The 23,065-nt window shown below is 44.4% G+C and overlaps 1 protein-coding gene across 1 annotated transcript; it reads left to right on the top strand.

Annotated features, from left to right (window-relative positions):
• The first annotated feature begins 621 nt into the window (after positions 1 to 621).
• On the top strand, positions 622 to 19,542 carry LAP3 (leucine aminopeptidase 3). Its single transcript, XM_014549335.1, has 12 exons — positions 622 to 834; positions 2,213 to 2,267; positions 2,718 to 2,823; positions 3,956 to 4,115; positions 5,510 to 5,674; positions 7,366 to 7,524; positions 10,037 to 10,161; positions 11,466 to 11,554; positions 12,387 to 12,489; positions 16,172 to 16,251; positions 17,857 to 17,966; positions 18,982 to 19,542. Exons 1-12 carry the CDS (start codon positions 650 to 652, stop codon positions 19,169 to 19,171), a joined length of 1,527 nt encoding a protein of 508 aa, XP_014404821.1. The 5' UTR covers positions 622 to 649; the 3' UTR covers positions 19,172 to 19,542.
• Positions 19,543 to 23,065: the final 3,523 nt, after the last annotated feature.

Raw genomic sequence — 23,065 nt, forward strand, 5'->3', positions numbered from 1 at the left:
AAAATAAAGACTCCAAAGACTTTAGGCCCCGAAATGGATATACCTTTTTAAACAGAGAACGAAAAATTGTGGGGCAGTGATAGACAAAGGGGCTTGGGCTAGGGCAGTACAGTGTGACACCGTGACTAGGAAATACGTGGGGGGGAAGTATTGGAAGAGGAGGGTAATTTTAGTAGGTTTGTTTATACAGGTCCATTCTGCTGTTGACTCCCAGTCTCTGGCGATAACAATGTCCTCTTGCTAGTACAGGGAGAGCACCTTTCTCCTGGGAAATTTCATGGCCTGCTTTTGGGTAGAAAGTGGGAGGTCAGAGAGCCCTTCCTATGTCTGTCTCCCGAGTACTGGTACCTGCAGCTCAAAGTAATATGACAAGTTCGGCATATTGTGGAGCGGCGTGTTCTGAACCCCTCTGACCTGGTTGCAGATGGAATTGGTTTTTTTAAACAAAACACCTTTCTGCTCTTATTTGACCGTGAAGGAAGGCCTTTATGTTGTGAGAACCCTTGGGAAAGGACCATGAGCCCCAGGATACATAGTAATTCCCATCTTGCTTGGCAGGAATTGGAAACATGTAGGCAGCATGTGAGTGTAGCTGACTCCCAGCACCTGCTTTTTTGGTTTTGTTCTCTCTGATGGGGACACAGTTTGCATGGAATTATTTGCTCCTCCCGGAATTTGGGGACCCAGATTAAATCCCCCCCCCCCTGCTTATTTTCAGGGACTTGTTTTAGGAATCTACAGCAGAGAAAAAGAAAATGATGTGCCACAGTTTACAAGTGCAGGAGAGAATTTTGATAAACTGGTGTCTGGGAAGCTGAGAGAAATTCTGAACATGTAAGTATTCGCCTACGGGTTCCAGGTTTCAAAATGCCTTGAAATAAAATAGGATATTTCTTCTGTGCTCTATTGTTAGCAGATGAAAATTCTCGGAAGCATGAGCATGCTGGGCACTGTCAGTCAGTGAAAGTGAAAGCGGGTGCCTCTGGAATGCACTTTGGTTCCCTGTGCTTCAGTATGGGTGGGTCTCCAGTGCTGGGAAGTCAGGCCACTTCAGCCACATCGCAGAGTTACTGTAGAAGACTGACCCAGAAGGGTCTGCAAAGTACCAGATTTCCTCAGTCCACCCTCCGGCCTCAGATTCACTTCCCCCCACCCTCATCCTACCCCCCACCCTCATCCTCCCCACCAGCTCGCCTTCCCACAGCCTCTCTTTCTTCCTTTAGTTCCCCTTTGCTTATGGGAGACCTGGGTTGCTGGACTAGTTCAGAGCAGCCTAAGGGGGCTGCACCCTGCATTGCTTATCTGGAGTTTAGGGCTTCTCAAATGTTATAGTACATGCCGGGCACCTGAGGGTGCGGCGAGAATGCAGGTTCTCATTCAGTAAATCGGGTGGTCCTGAGATTTTGGCCTCTCGGATTCGCCAGCTTCTAGAGAAGGTGGGGAAACACTGGGGTTTCCCAGTCCCGAGCTGCAGGAATAGAAGTGTCAGCATAAGCCTCTGCAAGTGCATCTTGTTCAGATCATAGATAATTTCTTGCATCTAATACATGTAGTCTAATAATGAGAGAAATTGTCTCATCATCAGATAACAGAATTCACACCCCCACTTAATTTTTAGCAGTCACCCACTAACGGACAGCCTTCCCCTGTGCCTTGATGAATTCATTAATCCCAAAGCTGACCTGTTAGAGTGCAGAACAGCCTGGCCTTCCTGACCGATAACTCTCAGCATTGCCACCCGGTTGGTTTGGGAATTGCCTGGTATCCCATTTGCAGATTAGCCCCCATAAATGACCTCCCACCAAACACACTGCAGTCAGCCTGGTGAATGACGATTCCGCTCTCCTCTGCAGCCACGCATTGTCCATCCACGGCATTGCTTTCTGTATTTGTTTTCAAATAAGTTGGTGTTCACTCTAATAATCTGTATGCTAAGTAGTTTTTGAGCTAGAATTAGAAGTGCTGCATCTGAGAAATCTGGCCCGAGAAAATTCTGTATTTTGATAAAAACATAAGTGCAGCAAATTCACAGAAGCAGCAGAGTATTATTTTTAATTAAAAATTTTTTTTTTTTTTGGCAGCAGAGTATTTTAATAATGTTAAATGTATGCAGTTGAAAATTCTCGGAAGCATGCTGGGCACTGTATATATATCACTTCTCAAAGGAACAGAGCAAACTAATATTTTAAACAACTATTTCTTCTTGTTTCAGATCTGGACCTCCGCTGAAAGCAGGCAAAACCCGAACCTTTTATGGTCTGCATGAGGTATGAGATGAAGATAGGTTTGGCAAACCCTTAGTGAGCACCTACTATATGCCAAGGACTGTGACTGCATGGCCAGGCAGAAAATGTTGTATCGGATTGTGTCCCAGTATTAAGCCTAAGTATTGTTTAAGATTGTATAGAGGTGACTTGCTGTCAGAAAGTATCGCCTCTCTTGTATCGCTTAATCTGTAGGTTTCTTTTGTTCGCTTGTGGGAGTTGGGGCACTCTTACATAGTAGAATTATTTGCAGGATTGTCCTCACCCTCTACTTTTCAAACACACATGTTATGAAATTTAAACAAAGTACAGGACTCAAAAAACCCAGCAACCAAATTTGATGCTGATTTTGCCATGTGCTAAGGTTATGGTAGTTGACCTCAGAGACCATTCCCTGTGGAAATGAATGCTTTAAAGATATAAAGTGGCTGATTTCGTGTGTTTCCGGAACAGGACTTCTCCAGTGTGGTGGTGGTTGGCCTCGGCAAAAAGGGCGTTGGTGTGGATGACCAGGAGAACTGGCATGAAGGCAAAGAAAACATCAGAGTGGCGGTTGCAGGTGATTTTCCTTTTGGGGTTTAATATTGGTGGAGATTCCTAAGGATCTACTCTTTAAGATTACTCTGTCTCCCCTCTTCTGGTCCCCAGACCATCACCACCCCTACCACGTTCACAGAGAAGTAACTCATCTGCATGCGCAATTTCCCTTACCCAGCATGCTCGGCCTTATGTTAGATACAAACGGGTAGCTTGTGGAATTTTATTTTTCTATTTCTTTAGCTTGTGTTTGGAGGTTTCACGGCCATTTGTTCATTCCCACAGTATTGACCTCAGAGATTCTATTTTACTAGTAGAAAGCTCTAGTGTGTTGATTTTTTCCCCTTTTCTAATGCAACTTTAAGCCACACGGAGTCATCATATTTACAAATCAGAGAAAATGGATGCAAAGTGTGGGGTGCTTGTTTATCACTAGTTGCCAAAGGCCCCAGCTCCTCGTGTGGCTGGTTTACCATTGAGGTAGGTGCCATTGAGTCCCTGCGGAGCTGAGTGGCAGGCCGAGGCCCTCACTGCAGACGCTGGTTAAGAAGCTGTGAGCAGCATTGCTGGGGTGGGGAGAATTAACTCCATTGGTCTTTGGCCCCCTGTGTATCATATATGCTTGTTCAATGTACTTTCAAAGTTCATGGTGACTGGTGATGTCATCCTTGTGATTTGGGAGTTTTGCTGACCTGATCTTAATAAAGTGCTGCGTTAGTAATGGACTTCGCCCAGTCCCTTGGATGTAATGTCCATCTCATCACTTTGTCATTTTTAATCTGGTAAGTTCCTGGTGACTAGGACACTTCGCTTCATCAGGAAATCCTGGTGTTTCAGAAGTAATGCTAGTTAGTAATCAGAGTAGCTCTGTGAGGAGCCAGACCAGTCATTTTATCCGTCAGCCTGTCCTCCCTGACCTCTAAGGTGTGTGCACACCCTCCTTTTATCTCAGAGGCAATGGAGGCTCACAAAGGTCAAGTGTCAGAGCTGGGATTCGAAGCCCAGTCCAGGTGTTTTCTCGGCACACTGCACCGTGCCTCTGCTATTCACGTTGTCTCTGACTGACTCCGATTTTCTTGGTGTTTTCTCGGCACACTGCTATTCACGTTGTCTCTGACTGACTCCGATTTTCTGGTTCCTCTGTCTTTACGAAGCGGGGTGCAGGCAGGTTCAAGACCTGGAGATCTCTTCTGTGGAGGTGGATCCCTGCGGTGATGCCCAGGCGGCTGCGGAAGGAGCAGTGCTCGGTCTCTATGAGTACGATAACCTGAAGCAGAAGAAGAAGGTGGCCATATCGGCGAAGCTGCATGGAAGGTGAGGGAACGAACCAAGATTGGGGTTGCATTCCTGGTGTTCTGACAGCCGGGCCTCCTGGACATGAGCTGCCTGCCTTTCAGTATCAGGCACTGCTGCATGGCCTGTCTGCCATCTCCGCCGTCACCTTGGCCATTTCTAAGAGTATGGTGCCTGTCCCCACGTTCTGCTCCTGACTTTCGTCATATGCGTGTCCCCCCATCACTCCCTGGGCCCCTCCATGCTTGCTGATTACTAGGAAACCACACCAGGTTGGCTCCCCAAAGAAGAGGGAACAAGAGACCAGGTCCCAGCAGGTTTCAACCCAGACAGTTCCCATTTCACCAGCACCTGCTGGCACTGTGCTAACCACCAGAGCCACACAGGTGAGGGGATGCAGTCCTGGCCCTTGTGGTCTCCCGGAAAAACTCACCTCTCAGCAGATTTATTGAGAACCTACCACCTTCCAGCCCTGTTCTGGGTTTTGGGGAACAAGGTCCCTGCTGTCAGGAACAGACCATGTGAGCCCTTCAGGAGATGGTGCTGTGGAGTGGGGGATCTTGGCACAGCCTGGTGGTTGGCAGCTATGCTGTCGCGGTTAAGAGTGAGGATTCTACGACCCATCAGCGTGGCTCCCTCTCTGGTTGGCACCTCAGTTACGGGCCCACAGTCTCTTGGGGCTCCGTTTTCATTTGCTGAGTGGCATCGTGATTCCGATTTCGTTCTACGACCCATCAGCTTGGCTCCCTCACTTACTGGCTGGCACCTCAGTTACGGGCCCAAAGTCTCTCGGTGCTTCGTTTTCATTTGCTGAGTGGCATCGTGATTCCGATTTCATAGGGCTCATGACGATCGAAAGGCATAGCTGGTGAGTAAACCCAAACGATGAGCTCTTGTTCTAGCCTTGCTGCTCACATGAATTCCTACGGTGCACAGGAAGAGCTGGGGTCCGAACATGGCCACATCTTCTCTCTGTTAAAGCTGATTCTTGCCCTCTGGTGGGTTGGCGTTCGGAGCCCTTCCCAGGCAAAAATTAGGCAGAAAGGCCTTCAGTTCCCCATCAGCATTGAGCAGTACGTCCTCTACAGTTAGCACTCCAAGTGGCGTCGCTCCTGATGCAGAGAGGGGACAGCATGGCCTTGCTGTGGAACCTCCGTCATCACCTTGAGTGGTGGATCGGGGCCTCCAGATCCCCTCAGTCCAACCCCTTTTTTTATGCTGATGAGGATTCTGGGGTGACATGCTCGCACAGTGGGGGCCATGTTTTCTAGCTCTTTGCACCCCGCATCGGCCACCCTAGGTCAGACCCCGGACAGTGAACCCAGTCCCCCGGGCTTCCTGTTGTTTTTACAAGCTGCGACATGTCAGTGTCTCTAGAGGTTGTCTGACAGTGACCCTGTACTTCCTTCCGCCAGCGGTGACCTGGAGGCCTGGCAGAAAGGGGTCCTCTTTGCTTCCGGGCAGAACCTGGCACGCCAGTTGATGGAGTCTCCTGCCAATGAGATGACACCAACCAAATTTGCCGAAATCATCGAGAAGAATCTCAAAAGTGCTAGTAGTAAGACAGAAGTCCACATCAGGTAATTCAGGATGATGTCTCAGACTCACGGGAAGCTACAGCCAGGAGGAGCAGGGGTGCAGAGACCCCCTTGGGAAACCACAAGGCTTGTGGCGGAGCAAAGGGCAGCCGGCCAGAACCAGGGAGGGACAGGTGGGCGTCGTCTAACCCATTAAATTAGACACTGCGCCAGACCCACTCGGGTGTAGGCGTGTACAAACCAAGGAAGTACAGTGCTTCCAGGAGGGCAGCCCTTTCATAAAACATCCAGGGCTGAGTTTGTGATTAAAAATCCCCACATGATGCATGTAGACTTGCTTCTTTTGAAGTGATTTTTTTATTGCCATACCTCCCATTTTTATATATATATATTGAGTATATTTTTATTGATTTCAGAGCGGAAGAAAGAGGGAGAGATAGAAACATCAATGATGAGAGAGAATCATTGGTTGGCTGCCTCCTGCATGCCCCATACAGGGGATTGAGCCCCAAACCTGGGTATGTGCCCTGACTGGGATTCGAACCCTGACCTCCTGGTTCATAGGTCAACACTCAACCACGGAGCCACACTCGCTGGGCCATTTTTTATTCTTTTCCCTCTGAAATTCGGTGGCCACCTCTCCATAATACAGTCCTACTTTAATAGTTTCAACGAGTAGATAAGCAGTCAAGAGGAGCATTCCTTGGATGTGGCTGCTGCTGGTCGGCCTGAAGGAGTGTAGGGTTTCTCCCGGCCTAGTTACAGTGGGTAGAGGCATACAGAGCCCTTTTGTACCCCAGCCCAGAAGAATAGCGCTGCGGCCTCTGCGGTCTGATTGGCACGCAGGACTGTTCCCATCCTGTTACCCCTGTTGGTCCTGTGCTTGTGAAGTAATAAGTCATTAGTTTCTCTACTGCAGTCAGACATCTGGAACTGGGATTGAAACCTGAGAAATAGTGTGACAACATGGAAAAGACTGGATTCCAGCAACTGTAAAAACACAAAGAAAGGATATATTTATATAAACAGAAACAGTAAAGTATAACTTTGCTGTGCTTTTTGTTGTTGTTGTTGTTGGTTGATTGTTTTTGTCTTTTTTTAGAAATACCAAAAAGTAAAGCAATGGACCCCTAACTATCTTTAAGTACCCTTTATGGTCTCAGCCTTATCTGTACACTAAAACTTTAAAAATATGTGAGTAGGTTAGGGGGCGGGGGGGAACCAAGTAATTATTTATTGACTATGCATTATTATCTGATTTTTTGTTGTTGTTGTTGGTTGATTGTTTTTGTCTTTTTTTAGAAATACCAAAAAGTAAAGCAATGGACCCCTAACTATCTTTAAGTACCCTTTATGGTCTCAGCCTTATCTGTACACTAAAACTTTAAAAATATGTGAGTAGGTTAGGGGGCGGGGGGGAACCAAGTAATTATTTATTGACTATGCATTATTATCTGACATATTATGTACCAGGGATGAATTCTCGTAGTAATTCTGTAGCTGATCTTTTGAGGGAGGTGTAATTGACCTAATTTTATAGATGAGGAAACAGACTCAAACAAGTAATTTGCCCAAAAATGAGAGCAACTAGAACATGTTAATCAAAGCACTGATGTATGCATATTTTAACAGCTTGTACATTAGACTTTGTTAAACATGGATGAGCTTTTTCTGAGTTATTTTGAAATAGAGACAACAAAGTGTATTTACCTTTTCCCCTTTCTACCCTGTAGACCCAAGTCTTGGATTGAGGAACAGGAAATGGGATCATTCCTAAGTGTGGCCAAAGGGTCCGAAGAGCCTCCAGTCTTCCTGGAAATTCACTACAGAGGCAGCCCCAATGCAAGTGATGCGCCTCTGGTGTTTGTTGGGAAGGGAATTACCTTCGATAGGTAGGTCTTTACGGTATCTGTGCTTTGTGTTTTGGTGAATGCTTTGCATGCACTTGTATTATTTGATGTATGGTTGGTTCGCTTCCAAAGCATAGTGTTTGGTCATCTCGTATATGTTCACTTTGTTTTTTTATTTTTATTTTTTTCATATATGTTCACTTTGAATGTGTTAAGTTGCCATTTATAAAATGTTTACTGTGTATCAGAGACTGTGAGGCATTTTACATAGATTAGCCCTGACCTTACCCCTAGGAAGTAGGCACTGCGGACCTTCTACAGGTGAGAAATGTGCTTATTGGTCATTGGTGTGTCCTTAGTGCAGTGTCTGTCAAATCTTTTGCTCTTCTTAGAAACGTTTTTTAATAAGTGTATTCTAGATGCAAGTTCTTTTTCAGATATATACATATTGAAAGTACAGTTTTCCTATTCTGAGGCATGCCTATTCGTTTTCTAAGTGGCATCTTTCAAAGGACAGTTTTAAATTTTGATGAAGTGTAATTTATCCATTTTCAGTTTTATCCATTTTCAGTTTCAGTTTTATCCATTTTCATTTTCAGTTTTATCCATTTTCAGTTATAGTTCCTGCTTCTTTTTACATTCAAGAAATGATTGCCAAAGTCTGTGTGTGTTTTTCTGTAAGTCTTATGGTTTTAGCTTTTAGGCTATGATCCATTTTGATTTTTTGTGTATGGTGTGAATGCATTGAGGCTCTTTTTCCCCTTTTTTCTTTCTACATGGATATTCATTTGTTTTAACACCATTTGTTGAAAAGACTATCCTTTCCCCATTGAACTCTGCCAGTACCATTGTTGAATCAATTGACCATATAATGGTTGGTCTATCTCTGTTCTGTGTCCTTCCATCAGGACCTTGTGACCAAGTATCTTGATTAATGCTGCCCTGTCCTGAGTCTAGTAATTGAGTCCTCCAGCTTTGCTCAGCTATTTCAAAATGACGCTTGCTGTGTCCTTGGCAATTTGCATATCAGTTTTAGAATCTACCATTTTTTTATACACATCTGGGATTTTGATTGAGATAGACTTTTTTAAAAATAAAAATTTGGTAGTTGTATGGGTAATGAAGTGAGTGGATAAGACTGATATAAGGAGACCTGAGTATGTAGGGCCATGACACACATCTGAATGACAGACAGTGGTAGCCTCAAATAGGATGGATGCAGTAGAAAAGAATTGGATGCATTCCAGAGAGATCTAGAAGATGAGCAAAGATAACTGCTGCTCTTTGGTTACTTTATTTTTTCATTTTTTAAAAATATTTTTTTATTGATTTCAGAGAGGAAAGGAGAGGGAGAGAGATAGAAACATCAATGATGAGAGAGAATCATTGATTGGCTGCCTCTTGCACACCCACTACTGGGGATTGAGCCTGCAACCCTGGGCTGGGAATCGAACCATGACCTCCTGGTTCTCATAGGTTGATACTCAACCACTGAGCCACACTGGCCGGGCTGACTGGTTACTTTAGAATGAGAGTCCTACAAATAGAGAGTGGAACTCCCAGAACAGAAGTGGCCTTGAGAAAAAAGTGGCGTGTAGGTAGGACACCTGATGAACCAGCGTGCTCCCTTTGCCCCCAGGGGGCTATCCCTGGACTTCTTGGACCAAGAATGTGTTTCTTATTCTGAGTCGGTGGGTAATCATTAATTCTAGGTGTAAGTGTCAGCTACCTGTCGAGTGCCTCTGCGGTGAGTGAGAATTAGGACCTGATTTGTTAGGAAAGAGACCTCCATGCGGGGAATAGACTGTCCAGAGTCACCAGGGCAAGTCGGCAGCAGATCCCAGAACTCGAAGTCGAAACCCCAACTCTGCCCAGCGTGCAAAAAAGCAAGTGCTTTCTGAGTTCATACATCCAAAGCAGAAAGTCACTAGTTAGTTATAGAGGCCTATTTGGGGAGTGGTTTCGGTTTCTTGCTGATTGAAACCCTTGTCAGCTCTCCTGTGTGAGCGCTGTCCTCGAGGCTTTGGGTCAGCACCTTCCTTTGCTGGGCCTGGTTCCAGTTGCATTTTGCCATTAGCAGGACCTAGCACACCTTGGGGTGTTGGAGGGAATTGTTCTCCCCGTCCTTCTGTGGGGTAAGATCCTCCCAGTCTGCTATGAGCTTGTCGGCTCTCCTTAATAGTTGGTGACTTTCAGGACCAGTGAGTTGATTTGAGTCATAAAATTTGCTGAAGAGACAAATCTATGTGGGGCCAGGAGTTAACGAGCCAATACTGAGGTGGAATTTGAGTTGCGTTGATTACACGACGCACCATTTAAATTTAATTCAAATAGAAACAAAATGAGCTAAGACCCCCGTCTGTAGTTTTATAAAGATTGCAATATCATCTTTTAAAATGTTGCAGTCATTCAGATTCTCGATTAGAAATTTGAATTTTCTCTGCCAGGCAGATGGTGCCTTTGTGTGGAAGCTAACCGTCGGTGTATGTACTCTTTTTTAAGACAGTGGCCCTCTTCTTTGTGTTAACATCGCACGTTGTCCTTTTCCCCATAGTGGTGGCATCTCCATCAAGCCTTCTGCAAATATGGACCTCATGAGGGCTGACATGGGAGGAGCTGCCACCATCTGCTCAGCCATCGTGTCCGCTGCCAAGCTCAGTCTGCCCATTAACCTCATTGGTGAGTGGGCCAGGGGGTGGAGGGGGGTGTCCTGGAAACCAGTCCAGTGGTAGAACTGAGATGACACACATGGTTTCCTCTCAGCCGAACAGATCGAGAAACGGTTTTGAAATAGCTTTTCATCAAGCAGAAGCTATTTAGCTGGAATAAGTCTTTCTTGCCTGGACTGATTGAGTTAACTGTACTTTGCAATCATGGGCTGTAGCTAGAATAGATTTGTTTTACTTCTGCAAAAAGTGGTTAGCAGTCAGGGGCACATCAAGTCAAGTTTGTGGTTTCCTCCAGCGGAAAGTGCCCAGTCGTCAGGGTGGAAGGACATGGATGGATCATTTAGTGATTACAGCATAGGGTTGTGGCCGATTAAAATGCCACAATACACAGAAAATGCTTGAAACTGAAAAAGGGCGCTTTTCACGCAGCTCTTTGTGCAATACAGGATGCCAGAATCAATGCTGGGAGTCTGCCGAGTTTCAGAGAAGGGGGGAGGCGGGGAGACCTGCCCAGTGTATCACCTCCATAGCACGGAAGTTAGAATGGGATCCGGGTCTGTCTGACATCCCCCAGCCCCCTTTAATATCATAGTCCCCTTTTTTTGCTCAAGTGTAAGTAGCAGACATCCATCCTGACTTATCACCCCTGAATACTTCAGCGTGTGTCTCTTAAAAAGGACATTCTAGGTAATGACAATATCATTATTATTTCCAAAGATTGATACAGTAACCTAATTCAAATTTCCCACTTGTCTAAAAAATGTTCATTGTGTGTGTGTGTGTGTGTGTGTGTGTGTGTGTGTATACACACACCTATTTATTTTTTGAAAACTAGGAGCTAGAGAAGGCTCGCACATTGCCTGTGATTGCCATGTCTCTTTAATTTTCTTTAATCTAGAACCCTAACCTGCCCTTCTTTCCCTCTCTCATGACATTGGTAGTTTTGAAGGGTCCAGGTTCCAGGATTTGGATTAATTTGGTTGCTTCATGATAGAATCAGGGTAGGTGATGTGTTCTGTTGCTGATGCGTATGTCACTTGGGTCATGGGTGATGCTACATCTGATCACTTGGTTAAGGAGATATGACCTCCTTAGAAGCCTGCAAGTGAGAGTAGATCAGAGTCCTTTTCATGGATTTTTCTAAAGATATAATTTACCTGCAAACACATCAGAGTAAAGTAACGGTGTAGATGAATGATGAAATTTAAGAGTGGCATGGCATGCCTCCGAGGCTCGCCAGGGGCATCTCTCCTGTGGGTGGCATATTTGGACCCAGCACATTCCACGTTCCTTCATTTGTTTTTTTCCCAATAGGTTTGGCCCCTCTTTGTGAAAACATGCCCAGTGGTAAGGCCAACAAGCCTGGAGATGTCGTTAGAGCCAGGAATGGAAAGACCATTCAGGTTTGTAAATGGAAGACACAGCCCTCCCCATTCTGGCGTTCCTAAGGGAACCCCCAGCAGCCACACAAACACACCGTGAACGGGTGCAGAGTGCAGACTCCATGTAGGGGGGGAGGTGTATTCATTTCAAGAGGCTTTTCATGCAAAGTCAAAAGTATTTCTTTATGGGAATTCTAAGAATGTTTTCCTACCTTATTCCTTCTACATCCTGTCAACTATACACACAGAATACTGTGAATTTGCAGTGAGCCAGCCCCTCAGAGCACAGCAGAGCAGTGAAAGTACAGCTGTTTTTTTTAATGCTCCTGTGCCATGATCAACTCTCTCCATGTAGGTGTGTGTGGGGAGGCGGGAGGACACTGTCCTGAGTCACGGGCACCGCACTTCTGGGCACATGGGTGTGCACACGCTGCCCATAACCATCGGGCCTCTTTGAAAGAGGGGAACCTGGTACAGGTAAAGTTGTTGAAGCGGCAGAGTTCTCAGGTTTGGAGGTTCAGGCTGCCACCTCGCTGTCATTTTCTTAAACTCTTCAGCTTATTTGTTTTCGGAAATCCTGAAATCTTTACCCCTTCTGTTAGAAACTTGTTGATATAACGGACCAGATACTTTCTATTGATTTCAGCTTCCAAAGTCATCAGCTCTGGTACAGGGGCTATTAACTTATATTTGCTCTTCAGATTAATCATATGCCTTATTCCCACTGAAGTAGAAGCATGTTTTTGAAGCTCGGTGAAAAACATCGCACCAGCTCTTTCTCACTTTTGGTTTGAGTGTCTAGTTTTGATGTTCGTACTTGTGCTAACACTCTTTTCTACCTTCCTCTTTGCAGGTGGATAACACGGATGCCGAGGGGAGACTCATCCTGGCCGACGCGCTCTGTTACGCGCACACCTTTAACCCAAAGTTAATCATCAATGCGGCCACCCTAACAGGTCAGACAGCCTGCTCTCCCTGCCTTTGTGTGAGGAAAGTCTCCTGTGTTGGCGCAGAGCACACGCTGTGCTCAGGGCAGGGTTTACTGAAGTTTGCATTCAGAGATCTTTCACCAGCGCAGTTGTGTGGCAGTTATAAATTGCTTTGAACATGCCAGACTGTAGCTTTAAAACAAGAACTAACAAGTGGGTCAGATCAGCCCTTCCAGAGTGCTATCTAAAAACAATATTGAGAGACGTTTTGTTACGACGACCATTTGATACAGATGAAAAGATAAATCCCAAAATCAATAGTTTTTTGAAATTAATCATGATGTGTCTGATGGCACTGAGCTCTCTGAACTTTTTGTACTGGACGTTATACAGAAATAAAAACATTGTGAGGGGGGGTAGCAAGATCCTCATTTAACGGAGACAGGGCCACGTGTTGTGAAGCAGGTTGGCTTTAAGGCCAACCCAGGGTGACTCCCAGCTGTGCCCCTTACTAGGCCGTCAGCCTTGGGCAAGTTACTTGACCCCTTGAGCATCAATACCTGAGGGCACATTTGTTTGCCGAATTGTGAAGGATCAATACCTGAGGGCACGTCTGTTTGCAGAGTTGTGAAGACTGGAGGGAGTTTTGGGCAAGCCCCTTTAAGATAGCGCCCGCATAGTGGGTAAATTCCTGAGGGGCTGACAGTGGGCCTGGCCTTATTGCAGAAACCCTGTTCATAATCGTTCATCCAACAGTTCTCTTTCTGGGGATTCATTCCGTCTGTGCCTCTTTGAAGATTAAAATTCAGAACATTTTTCATCCTTCGTTCTTATTCTTCCCCTGGTCATGTGAGCCTGTACTTTAGCAGAGCTCTTCACCATCTGTGTGGGTCTGGCAGTGGTGCAGATGTACTGCTGAGTCCTTTCTAAAGCTGGCATTATATTATGTAACTTCCTAGTCTTCGTTTCCCTGTTCAGTTCAGCCAGCGCTTCAAGCTGAATGATGGAGGTGCTGGGGTGGGTGTTTGGGAGCCATGATGAGGTGGGTGGTAATACATCTTTCTGTAAATGAGGAATCACAGCCCCCTTTCTTTCCCAGCCTGAGGGTTTAAGAAGGTTTGAAATTGAAAGTTGGCCCCAGGTAACTAAGGGCAACCTAATGGGTGAGCCCTCAGACCTCCTTGGCCATTGCCTTGGCTGAAGGCTGTGTATAATTCACCTCAGTGCCCCAAGTACTCACTGAGTTCCTTGTAAGTTTGAACTGGGGTTAAAGGGGAGAATGAGAAACAGTTTCCAACCCCGAGTTCATGGCAGAAGGAAGCACATAGTCTTTAGAGAGAGCGAATCTGATTTTAAAACTTGCTCTCTTCTTAATAGCATGCAACTTTGGACAGTTACTTCATCTGTAGAAGAGGTATAATAGCCCCTTGTTCATAGAGGGCTTTCTGAAGTATATCTAAAATCATCTTTAGAGCCCTGGTCCCAGTTGGATCATCCTATATATTAAAGAGCTAATATGTTAATTAGACCGAACAGCAGAACAACTGTGCGGATGACATTCCAGATGAAGCCAGGGCTGCGAGGGCCGAGCCCTTTGCATGAATTTCGTGCATCAGGCCTCTAGTATTAAATATCAAGTTATCATTTTCTATTCCTTTAAGAAAACATATCATGTTCTTGTTTGAGGTTAGTGCTTATCTTTCTCTGAGACATTTAAACACTGATGCAAAACTTTTGGGGTGGACAGGAATGTTTTGAGGACAAATGTATAAGTATGGAAAAACCACTGACTTCGAAACTAAAGTATTAATGAGTGTGTGTACCCCAAGTCACATAGGCAGGGATTAGCCAACACCTGTCATAGTAACTGGTATACAGCGGGTACATATTTAACTGTTAGTGGCTGGGGTTAGAGGTGGGTCAGAGTGGCAGTCAGCAGATCCTCTGACAGCTGAAGTTGCAGGTGACCAGCATAAGCAGCTGAGTTAAAAGGAGCGTGGGAGCCTGTGCAACTGGGGATTTGAAGGGCTGGGAGGTCAGGCACCTTGTCTGAGAAGCACTGGGGTCTGATGGCGGAGGCATCACCGAGGGGAAGGAAGCGCATCCCAGCAGCCAAGAGCACACGTGTGTGGGGGCTCATGGGGGCAGCAGCGGTGAGTGGGATGGAGAAGAGCACATTTTGGCTGGGGGGTGCGGTGGGTGACCCATGAGGCCGACGTGCTGGTAGGTGCCAGACCCAGGCTGGCCTCGGCGTGTTGCAGGGTTCTGTCCTGAGCCAGTGCAGTAGGAAGTACTGAGGAGTGTTAAGCATGGAGACAGGAAGGTCATGTTTGTCCATGAAAGGGACCCTCCCCACAGTGTCAGAGTGGACTGGAGAAGGGCCATTGGGCTACTGAGCGGTGTGTAGTTGACTTCTGTGGATGTGTAAATGTGTGTTTTAAAGATGAATATTACAGTATCTACGATTGGCTTCAAAATCTGTTGGGTATGGGGTGTAGATGAAACAAGTCTGCTATGAGTTGATCATGTTGATGCTGTCTAATGGGTACCTGTGTGTTCATTATGGTATTCTTTTTACTTTGTGTATATTTGAAATTTTCTACAAGTTTTTTTAAAAGACTATTATCATAATCTAGAGGTATATGATGGTAGCAGTCGTGGTGGAGGGAAGTGAACATAGCTTTGAGAGAATTGGGAGGTAAAGAGTAACAAACCCAAAAGAACAAATGACCCAAACAGACCCAAGTTGCCAAGTGTCCTGCAGAAGGCACAGGGGTGTCAGACACTGAAGGGCTGCTCCCTTCCCTGGAAAGAGACGGTTTAATCACTGTGGTGCTGTGTGTGGTCAGTGACATTAACCACATTCACAAAATGAAATGATGGCTCTAAACTTTATTTCTGAAATCAGCCAATAGGACATAGCATTGTTGGAGAAGAAAACAAAGATGAAACAAATGAGTATGATAAAATAACAGACTTTTTTTAGAAAAGGCATCAAACTCTTGTAGCAGATACTTACTGAGATGTGATTTGAAATATTGAAAAATTAGAGATGCCTCAGTACCCAATAATAAGTAAATTTTGGTATTTCTACTCAGTGGACTTTTGAAATCATTAAAACTACTTTCAAACATCCTATATAATAAAAGGCCAATATGCAAATCAACCAAATGGCCAAACGACCGGTCACTATGATGCACACTGACCACTAGGGGCACATGCTCAATGCAGGAGCTGCCCCCTGGTGGTCAGTGCACTCCCACAGGGGGAGCGCCGCTCAGCCAGAAGCCTGGAGCTGGGCACAAATTTCATGCACCGGGATTCTAGTTTGTTTATAAAAGAGGAATGAATGTTTAAAGCATAAAAGGAAGAACATGTATTTGGACATATACAGTGTGGTCTTAATTATGGTTTTCTTTGTTTAGAAAAAATCTGAAAGGAAATATTAAAAAATGTGATGGTTATCCCTGATATGGGGTTATTGGTGATATTTAATATTACTTCTTTTGCATTTTTCTCTAGTAATTGAAGGTGAATTGTGGCTTGAGGAACTGGAAAGCTATATAGTGTAAGGATTTCCTAAGGTTATCTATTTTTGGAAATGAGGGGGACATTTAATAGGGTTAGAGCTAAAGTTTTGGTGGGAGTAGCAGAGAGACCCATCGTGTGGGAAGAGACGGAACATTGACCCAGAGTATGTGTCTTGCAGGTGCCATGGACATAGCTTTGGGCTCTGGCGCCACTGGGGTCTTTACCAATTCATCCTGGCTGTGGAACAAACTATCTGAGGTAGGAATAATACATAGAGACCTAAATTGTGGAGATGGTTATTCTAGCCTTAGAATGATAGAGTTCTTCAACCACTGTGTTAGAGTGATTTTTATGCTGTAGATTTGCCTTTGAATCGAAAATGCAATAAATTTGATTCATTGTGCTTTGGGTTTTCTATAAATGTCTCAAAATAATGGGTATGATACCACCCTCATCCTCTCCTCCAGTAGCCTCACAATGATGTGACAGTAACTCCCAAAATACCATGGCCATAGAGTCTCCGAGGTAGAAAAGGTAACGAGGGCAGCTTTGTAAAGGAAGTGGCCTTTAATGAATGAGTGTCATGAGCAAAGTAGGCAAGCATATGAACAGGGCTCCCCTGGTCCATGAGTAGGGGTGATAAGGATGCCTGCGGCTGTGCCTCCTCTGCGCCTTCACAGCCAGCCTCCTCCAACAGCTGTCTCCTGTCACCACCACCCCTGTCCCGGCCCCCGGCTTTCACTCACTGCCATCAGCTTTCCCCTGCCAGCCCCACTCTGTTAGCCTCGCTTAGACTGTCTAGAGGCCGCATGTAACTCTGACCCTTTGGTGACACCCATCTTGGCTTCTGTGATAATCTCTGGTCCCTTTCTTCACTGACTTCCTTGTCAGCCTCCTTTGCCAGTGTTTTCCTTTGTCTACCCCTTTGGTGGGTGTTCAGTCACGGGCCACCTGCCCTTCTTGCTGTCCATGGTCCGTACTGGAAGCTCATCTATTCCGGGGCTTCAGTTCGCCCCTTCGATGATTAGTCCCATCTCTCTCCTGAACTCCAGGCCCTGCATCCACTTGGCTACCAGACAGCTCCATGTGGCACCTCATTCTTTCAACAAGTAACTGTGCCAGTAGGGAGCACATACAAAATGTCCCTGACTGCATTCTTGATGTTGGTTTAAGGTCCCAAACTTCTTTTCACCCTAAACTGCTTCCTTTTCATCTTTGTCTTCTCCCCATTTGTGAACTCCCCCCCGCTCCTCCGTGATATCAGCTCAGTTGTCTCCTCCCAGGCTGGGCCATGGGCCTCCCCTCTAGCCTCCCTTGTATCCAGTGTCTCTGTCTTAGCACCCACGACACTGTCAGGTTTTTAAAAATATGTAGGCAGCTTTGAAAAGAATCAAAGTGGTATGTGCAACATTATTTAAATAACTGAGACCCTTAATATTAGTTTGATGATATTAGCAAATGCCCTACAAATTTGTGGGATTGTTTTATAACATACTTGTTTCTTCCTATTATTCTTAAGTAAATGTTTTAATTAATAATAAAATGATTGTGGAACCTGCTATGTAGCTTGATGTTCTAGAGCAGTGGTTCTCAACCTTCTGGCCCTTTAAATACAGTTCCTCATTGCTACTGTTATGAATCGTAATGTAAATATCTGATATGCAGGATGGTCTTAGGTGACCCCTGTGAAAGGGTGGTTCGACCGCTAAAGGGGTCGCAACCTACAGGTTGAGAACTGCTGTTCTAGAGTAATAGGTCAGAACAGCTCTTTTCTTCCTGCATTGAACATCCCACATTCAGAGCCACGTTTACCTAATCCCTTACGTCATCCCCTCTTCCAACTTGTGCCTGTTCCCTCTGTAGGCCAGTGTTGAAACAGGGGACCGTGTCTGGAGGATGCCTCTCTATGAACATTATACAAGACAGGTTGTAGACTGCCAGCTTGCTGATGTGAATAACATTGGAAAATACAGGTATGTAAATGAGCTATAAAAGTGCATTTTCCCAACCAGCAATGGTTGCCAGAGTGACCATTTTCAATTTTAGTTCTGTTCACAAAAGGTTTAACTGTCCAATTTTCTTTTGAAGTAGTGCTCATAAGCACTAATTTATAATGTCTTTAATTTTAAGGCATTTCCCAATTGATTCTCAAAATTTTGCATATTTTCAAATCTAAAGGTCAGTTTTGACAAATGGTAAGGGAAAGAGTTGGATAATATAGGAATTCATTACCTTGGGAATTTATCCTTTACTGCTTAAAGCTATGTCTAAAGCCCTGGCCAACGTGTCATCCTTGCACCAAAAGGTGGCGAGTTAGATTCCTGGTCAGGGCACATACCTAGTTTCAGGTTTGGCCCTCGTTTGGGGCACATACGAGAGGCACCCAATCAGTGTTTATCACTTCAATGTTTCTCTCTCTCTGTCGCTCTCTCTCCCCTAATGTCTTTAATTTTAAGGCATTTCCCAATTGGTTCTCAAAATTTTGCATATTTTCAAATCTAAAGGTCATTTTTGACAAATGGCAAGGGAAAGAGTTGGATAATAAAGGAATTCATTACCTTGGGAAAAGGGATCTGGAATTTATCCTTTACTGCTTAAAGCTATGTCTAAAGCCTGGCCAATGTGGCTCGGTTAGAGTGTCATCCTTGCACCAAAAGGTTGTGAGTTAGATTCCTGGTCAGGGCACATACCTAGTTTCAGGTTTGGCCCTCGTTTGGGGCACATACGAGAGGCACCCAGTCAGTGTTTATCACTTCAATGTTTCTCTCTCTCTGTCACTCTCTCTCCCTTCCTCTCTCTAAAATCTATAAACATATCCTCAGGTGAGGATTTAAAAAAATTAAATCTATGTTTGAAGTAAGTATCTGGGAGTGATTTCTGGGTTAACTTCTTAATAGGTCTCATAAGCTTGACTTTTGCTCTCTGGAGGATCTTAATAAAATGTTCTGTGCACGTGCAGACGAGGTAACAACCATTCTCTCTTTTCAGATCCGCAGGAGCATGCACAGCTGCAGCGTTCCTGAAAGAGTTTGTGACTCACCCGAAGTGGGCGCATTTAGACATAGCAGGTGTGATGACCAACAAAGATGAGATCTCGTATCTGAGGAAAGGCATGACCGGGAGGCCCACGAGGACCCTGATCGAGTTCCTGGTTCGGTTCAGTCAAGACAGTGCCTAGTTCAGATACCGTAAAACTCCTTCATTCCATCTCATGTGGGCAGTTGAGCTTCAAAATATTTTGCAATGAATGAAAATCTTTTAAAGGAAAAAAGGATGGTGTTTTAAAATGTAGAACAAAATGAAATTTCTATGCCTTGATTTGTTTTCTCATTTTTATGCAGAGATTTTAAAATGTAAAGCTAGTATCTTGCTTGGAAAACATTTTTAAGATATCCTATATATGATGATTGAATTTTTAAAAAACTAAATCACTTTTCAGAGTATATGTTTTTAATTGAGGAGCAAAATTGTATTTCAGATTTGTGATGCCAGAAACATGAGTTACTATGAAGTTGTCAGAAACAATAAATCCAGCTTTTTGTGCTCCTTGGTGTGGCTCTGGTATTTCCTGATGTATTACTACTATAAACCCAGTGATAACTGTAACATAACCCATCTCTTTTGGCTTTGTTATGTGAACTAAGTAAGTTGAGGCACAGGGATAAAGGTATTATCTCAATGTTAATCATCACTTTAGGGCACTCAGTGGTGAGCTTATCAGTTTATGATGAGGTACTATCATCCCCAGATAACAGATGAGGAAAACGAGGCACCGAGAGTGAACATCCCATTTGTGCAGATTTTGAAGGCAGCTTTCCTGTTTTATTTTGGCAGGGGGTGAATCAAATCACCATGAATAGGATGTGTGACTTTTTTTTTTTTTTAAGACTTTGAGACATTTGTCAGGAAAAGCTGTTTATGGAGTTAGAGTCCTTGGGTTACGTCGCCATCTCACATTTATTTATTTAAAAAAAGTTCCAAAAAAACCAAAACAAAACAACAACAAAAAAGTTCCATCATTTTGATGTATGTACATATGCGGTTTATGCTTTTTATTATTTATTTACCACAAGTAAAGGTCAGGAATTGTTATCTTTCTTTTAAATTTTGTTTACTGTTTCCCTTCCTTACTGCTGTGTATATGCTCCATGTGAGTGACGTAGGTGCTTATGTAGGTGGGTTCCGACTTACGGCGAAAATCCCGTTACGTCGCGCCGTAGGAACAGATCTCTGACGTAACCCGAGGACCTACTGTATTTTTAATATTTTAAAAACTTGACATCGAAGATGAAGTTGTGTCTAAACTGGTTTACAGACAGGGAAAGGAAATGGCCATGCATATTCATGCTATTAGAGGTAAAACCAGGCAGTAAAGGTCTTCCTCCAGGTATCCCTGTCCAGAAAGGTGGAACTGAAAGGTGGAACTACCAGCTTGTGAAAAGAAACTGAAATCATTTAGATTCCTTCTGGGTGACTGAGAAGGCCAGGCAGGGATATGATGGAAGGCTTTCTATCAAAGGCCTTTTAGAAATAAAAGAACAATGGAACCCCTGTGTTTACTCGAGTGTGAGATACAAAAGGCTAGGCACAGCCCTGGGTTCGTGTGCTTATCTAATCTGGTTGATGCCCATGCATCCAGCTGCCAGGCATTTCACAGACCCTTGGCTGGTCCTCAGAGCCACGACCGGAGGCAGGCGGTATCTGAGTCGGTTTCAGTGAGGACTAGCTGGGCATGGCTGTGGGGAGCAGCAAACCCAAAGCAGCAGTGGGTTAGAACCATAGTGTTCAAAGGCGGCTGAAAAAGGGAATCCAAAACTCAAGCAGCCCCACAGGCTGGAAATGTGCGTCACCACCAGGCCTCAGGCTCCCTCAGTCCCAGGTGGCTGCTGGGACAAGGCTGCATGAAGATGAGGAAGGGGGGGAGCAGGGATGAACGTATTTTAAGGAGCTTTCACTCAAGTCCCACATAACATGCTTAGATCATCAACCAGAGTAAGTCACGTTACGCCAGGGATTTGGGGAGATGAAGATTAGCTGATGAAGGAAGGGAAACGAGGACAAGAGACTGGCAACTGACAGTCTGTGACACCACTGCAGAGATGAGGAAACTAAATCTAGTGAACTGCTCATGTTTGTGAACTAGAACGTAGAAAAAAGTTAGAACCCAGATCAGTGGATCTGCAAAGCCCAGTATCTGAAACCATACCCCGTCACTTGGTATGTTGCTTAGTATTGGGCTGGCCACTTCCTTGGCCCTTTCTCTACTGCCCACCATATTCTTGAACTTTGGGCTGGCTACTCCCTTTCGTCACTGAGGAAATGTTGGCCTAAACCAGTGATGGCGAACCTATGACACGCGTGTCAGAGGTGACACGCGAACTCATTTTTTTGGTTGATTTTTCTTTGTTAAATGGCATTTAAATATATAAAATAGATATCAAACATATAAGTCTTTGTTTTACTATGGTTGCAAATATCAAAAAATTTCTATATGTGACCAGAGTTAAGTTAGGGTTTTTCAAAATGCTGACACACCAAGCTTAAAGGTTCGCCATTACTGGCCTAAACCCTGATACTGTACAGATCACCAAGTCTCTCTGTGTGTGGACTACCAGTTTACTCTTAGATTACTGCCTGATTACTCCTGCCTCCATTTGCTTACCTCTGTTTCTATACTGGGGAGAGGTTATTTTTAAACAAATTACATCATGTCACTTGTCTTTTCTCACTGGTAATCTATGCAACTCCCTACACACATTATCTCTTCTCAGTAATCTTTCCAAGGTAGTGTTCTCCCATTTTTTTACACGAGGAAACGTGTTTTCAACAAAATCCAAATGTGCTCCATTCTGGGGTGAATCCAAAAGAGGTACCACTAACCATTGAGGCAACTTACTCATGGTTAGGTAAATAATGGGTACAGTCTTTTGAGCCAGACGTTCAAGGATTTGCAAAAAAGTAAAATGCTGCCACTCTTATCACTAATTCATTTTTGGTTCTGGAAAATACTTATACTCTAATTAAAATAATATTTATGTTGCCCAGCTGGTGTGGCTCAGTGGTTGAGTATTGACTTCTGAACCAAGAGATCAAGGTTCGATTCCCATTCAGGGCACATGCCCAGGTTGTGGGCTCGATCCCCAGTAAGGGGCATGCAGGAGGCAGCCAATCAATGATTCTCTCTCATCACTGATATTTCTATCTCTCTCTCCCTCTCCCTTCCTCTCTGAAATCAATAAAAATATATTTTAAAAAATATTTATGTTAATATGTGATGTTTTTAAATAAAATTTTTAATTCTTAGTTTTAATAGGTAAATATTTTACCAGTTCTCAATTTGAATAGGTAAATATTGGCCAACATCATCCATATAAGCAAAAACATTTGGAGTCCCCAATAAAATTTTGGAATGTAAAGAAAAGGATCCTGAGATCCAAAAAGACTGAAAACTGCTGAAGTAGACTAGTTCCCTCCTGGCATTCTATTTTTGTTCATTCAATCAACAAATATTTATTTATGTCTATTTTATGCCAGACACAGTTCTAGGTGTTGGGAATCCATGTGAAGATAGGCAGGCCCTGATTTCAGGGCGCTTGCATTCCAGTTGGGGTGTGTGTGTGTGTGTGTGTGTGTGTGTGTACGGCAGCTTAGTCAATGAAGAAGAAAACACACACGTAATTGCAGGTGATGTGTAACGGTAAAGCATATTGCAGGTGATGTGTAACGGTAAAGTGTCTGAGAATGTGGGTCTAAGACTGAGGCTAGGAAGATGACCTCTGACCTGAGACTGATTGGCAAAGGGAAGCCCCGTCTCTGACCATTTCTGCCCTGCCTCACTCACTCTGGCCCTGCTGGCTTTTCTGTGATTCCTTCAATATGCCAGGCAGGTTCCTTCTTCAGGGACCCCTCTGTCTAGAAAGTTTCCTGGCTGAATTTTGCCTACAGTCCACTTCTCCCTGGAGTAGCCTTTTCCAACCACCTATCTCAAATCCATCACTAGCCATCTCCTGGCCAGGATACATTTTTTGCCTCAGCATTTATCTCTACATGATATATATATATATATATATAT

The sequence above is a fragment of the Myotis brandtii genome, unplaced genomic scaffold (genome assembly GCF_000412655.1).
Source record: "Myotis brandtii unplaced genomic scaffold, ASM41265v1 scaffold547, whole genome shotgun sequence".
NCBI classification, from domain to species: domain Eukaryota; kingdom Metazoa; phylum Chordata; class Mammalia; order Chiroptera; family Vespertilionidae; genus Myotis; species Myotis brandtii.